Consider the following 3,315-nt stretch of genomic DNA (forward strand, 5'->3'; position numbering starts at 1 on the left):
CAAAAGAATTATGCTACTACAAAAAAAGAGTTATTGGCTATTTTGTATGCATTTGACAAATTTAGGTCATATCTGCTAGGGTCAAAGGTTATTGTTTACACTGACCATGCAGCTTTGAAGTATTTGTTAACTAAGAAGGATGACAAGCCCAGGTTACTCCGATGGATGTTACTTCTGCAAGAGTTTGAAGTGGAAATTAAGGATAAAAAGGGAGTTGAAAACTTGGTGGCTGATCACTTATCCAGGATCACAGAGAAAAATATGCAAGAAGGACCAGATGTAGTGATTAAAGAAGAGTTTCCTGATGAGCAAATACTGGCCATAAGCACCGTTTCCAAGTTGGTGAAGGATCAAGTCTTGACAATTAACACTCCACCATGGTTTGCCGATTTTGCAAATTACAAAGCTGCTGGAGCAATGCCTAAGGATTTCACCTGGCAACAGAGGAAAAATTTTCTGCATGATGTGAGGAGATTCATTTGGGATGAACCATACCTCTTCTATAGGTGTTCAGATGGGGTAATCAGATGATGTATACCAGAGGAGGAACAAAAAAATGTCTTATGGCATTGTCATGGTTCAGCCTATGGTGGACACTTTGCAGGTGAAAGAACAGCAGCAAAAGTTTTGATGAGTGGTTTCTATTGGCCCACATTGTACAAGGATGCAAGGAAGTATGTGGAAGCTTGTGAGAACTGTCAAAGGACTGGTAACATCTCTAGGTGACATGAAATGCCATTGAACAATATACTGGAGGTGGAAATCTTTGATGTTTGGGGTATGGATTTCATGGGACCCTTTCCCTCTTCCTACTCAAATAAGTATATCCTGGTGGCAGTGGATTATGTGTCAAAATGGGTTGAAGCCATAGCCACACAAACTATTGACTCTCGGGTTGTGATCGCCTTTCTGAAAAAGAATATCTTTGTGCGATTTGGAGTCCTGAGAGCCATAATCAGTGATGGGGGAACACATTTTGACAACCGGTGGGTAGACGTTGTCCTTGCAAAATATGGAGTGAGGCATAAGATAAGTACCTCGTACCACCCACAGACTTGTGGTCAGGTTGAGATTTCTAACTGGGAACTTAAACGTATACTGGAAAAGACTGTTGGAAATGCTAGGACTCAATGGTCCAAGAAACTTGATGACACTTTGTGGGCATACCGTACAACATTCAAGACTCCTATTGGAATGTCTCCATTCCAGTTGTTATTTGGGAAAGCATGTCATTTACCAGTGGGATTGGAACATAGAGCATTGTGCGCTGTTAAGTTTTTAAACTTCGATTCAAAAGCAGCAGGTGAGAAAAGGCTGCTTCAATTGGATGAACTGGATGAATTCCGTCTTTCTGCATATGAAAGTGCAGGCTTATATAAGGAAAAGACCAAGCTATGGCATGACAGGAAGATCACATATAGGGATTTCAAGGTGAGCAATCAAGTTCTGCTGTTCAATTCCAGGTTGAAGCTGTTCCCAGGAAAGTTAAAGTTCAGATGGTCTGGATCATTTGTGGTGAAGGATATGAAGTCTTATGGAGCGGTGGAAATTTGTCCTTTGGATTATGACCGAAGTTTTACTGTCAACGGTTAGAGATTGAAGCTATACATTGGGAGTGCTGTGGACAGGAAACTTCTTACAGTTTCCTTGATGGAGGTAAGCTAGATAAGAACCGTCAGGCTCGTGACGTTAAACACGCGCTGAGTGGGAGGCAACCCACTATCTCAAGTATATGATAACTAATGTTAACAATACTATAAAAAAAAAATTAGAAAATTTGAAAAATTATTTGACAAGTGTTGGGCGGTAAAACTTTCCATTTTGGACGTTTTAGCGGTCTAGAGATGCATCACAATGCAAAACTCTGGCCCAGAGAGCTAAAACGTTCTGCTTGACCATTTTAGCGTCCCCCTAACGCATCACAATGCAAGCACTCTAGTTCAGCGCGCTAAAACTTCCTGGTTGACCGTTTTAGCGCGCTGATGCACATAATTATGTGCACAATTTTTTTGGACCACAGCGCTGAAACGTTTGGTTTCAACATTTTAGCGCCGCGTCACTTATTTGAATCCTACGGTTATATCCCCTTATTCCCTCACACTCACTCTCACTTTTCCCTCACTCACACATAAACTCATTCACTCATAATCAAGTTCCAACTCTCTCTTCCTCTCTTCTGCGTTCCTATTACATCATCATCACCAAGGTATGCCATACTCTCTTTCTCCCTTACTCATTGTATCCTAGGTTTTCAATTGCTATTGTCATTTCCTTAGAATCATAGGTTTTACACGTTTTTGATTCTAGGTTATGTGTTGCATCATGAATTTATGTTTTCATTCCTAATAATATTTGCATGGTGTTCGTGCAATTCTGGTTTGGTTAAATTTTTGGGGTGCAAAGGGTTTTCCATATTCGATTACCCAAGCTAAAATTTTACACACACACAAGGTGTTTGAAAAAATGCCTGACCCAGAAAAGCCAGGACGCTAAACGCTGGAAACTCAACGTTTTAGCGTTCGACTGTTTTGTACTACCTAAATTGCCAGGACGCTAAAATGCTCCCTGTGAACATTTTAGCGCCCAGGCCCTGATGCATGCATGATTTAGGCTGCTAGTCTGGCATTATGGGGGGGGTGTTTACTTTCATATTTTTGGATCCAATTCCACTACTTCTTTCAGAATTAAATCTGGGAATTGTTATCCTCTATCTCTCCAAAGCTTAGCTTTCTTGAACTGACTTTTTCTTTAATGTTTCAGGACTATGTCTTCACCACTACCAAAGAAAACCGGCAAAAAGAGGTCCCAGGTGATTAAGGCAACTGAGCCTACACCTCCACCTACCTTTGATGAAAGATTATGGAGGAGTGCTGCTCATGAGACGCGGTTTAATGACAAGACATCATCCAGGCCCTTTGTTCGGGAGAGGAAATTTGTACTGGACAAGGATGAGTACCCAGAATTCCAATCCCAGCTGATTAAGAGGGAATGAGAGACCTTTGGCAGTATGCTGGACAATAACAGCCAGGCTATTTGTCGGGAATTCTATGCCAATGCCTACAATGGGGATGAAGGTGAAAAGAGGCACTTTGTCAGTAGGGTGAGGGGGAAGAAGGTGAAGTATGATGCACATACCATACAGAAACTCCTGAAAATCACTCACTGTGATTACATTCATAACCGGAATTGTCAGTTCAAGAAAACTTGGGAAAGCATTGACATTCCCCCAAGGAGAAGTAGTCCTGATTTTGAGACTTGGACCAAAATAGGAGCAGCTGAGCCTGTTTTGCAAACCATTGCCAAGCCAAATGAAAA

At 41.4% G+C, this 3,315-nt stretch overlaps 1 protein-coding gene across 1 annotated transcript; it reads left to right on the forward strand.

Annotated features, from left to right (window-relative positions):
- Positions 1-732: 732 nt before the first annotated feature.
- On the forward strand, positions 733-2,992 carry LOC133302268 (uncharacterized). Its single transcript, XM_061502023.1, has 2 exons — positions 733-1,529; positions 2,761-2,992. Exons 1-2 carry the CDS (start codon positions 733-735, stop codon positions 2,990-2,992), a joined length of 1,029 nt encoding a protein of 342 aa, XP_061358007.1.
- The last annotated feature ends 323 nt before the right edge of the window (positions 2,993-3,315 follow it).

Source organism: Gastrolobium bilobum, unplaced genomic scaffold (assembly GCF_033153095.1).
Source record: "Gastrolobium bilobum isolate Gb01-03AN ecotype WA unplaced genomic scaffold, APGP_CSIRO_Gbil_v1 utg22676, whole genome shotgun sequence".
Taxonomy (NCBI): Eukaryota; Viridiplantae; Streptophyta; class Magnoliopsida; order Fabales; family Fabaceae; genus Gastrolobium; species Gastrolobium bilobum.

Excerpts from the sequence above, each read along its gene's own strand:
- LOC133302268 (XM_061502023.1), top strand. The coding sequence starts at position 733 with ATGCCATTGAACAATATACTGGAGGTGGAAATCTTTGATGTTTGGGGT. Across the intron at positions 1,530-2,760 it reads TTTGTGGTGAAGGATATGAA|GACTATGTCTTCACCACTAC; the intron begins GTCTTATGGAGC and ends TTAATGTTTCAG.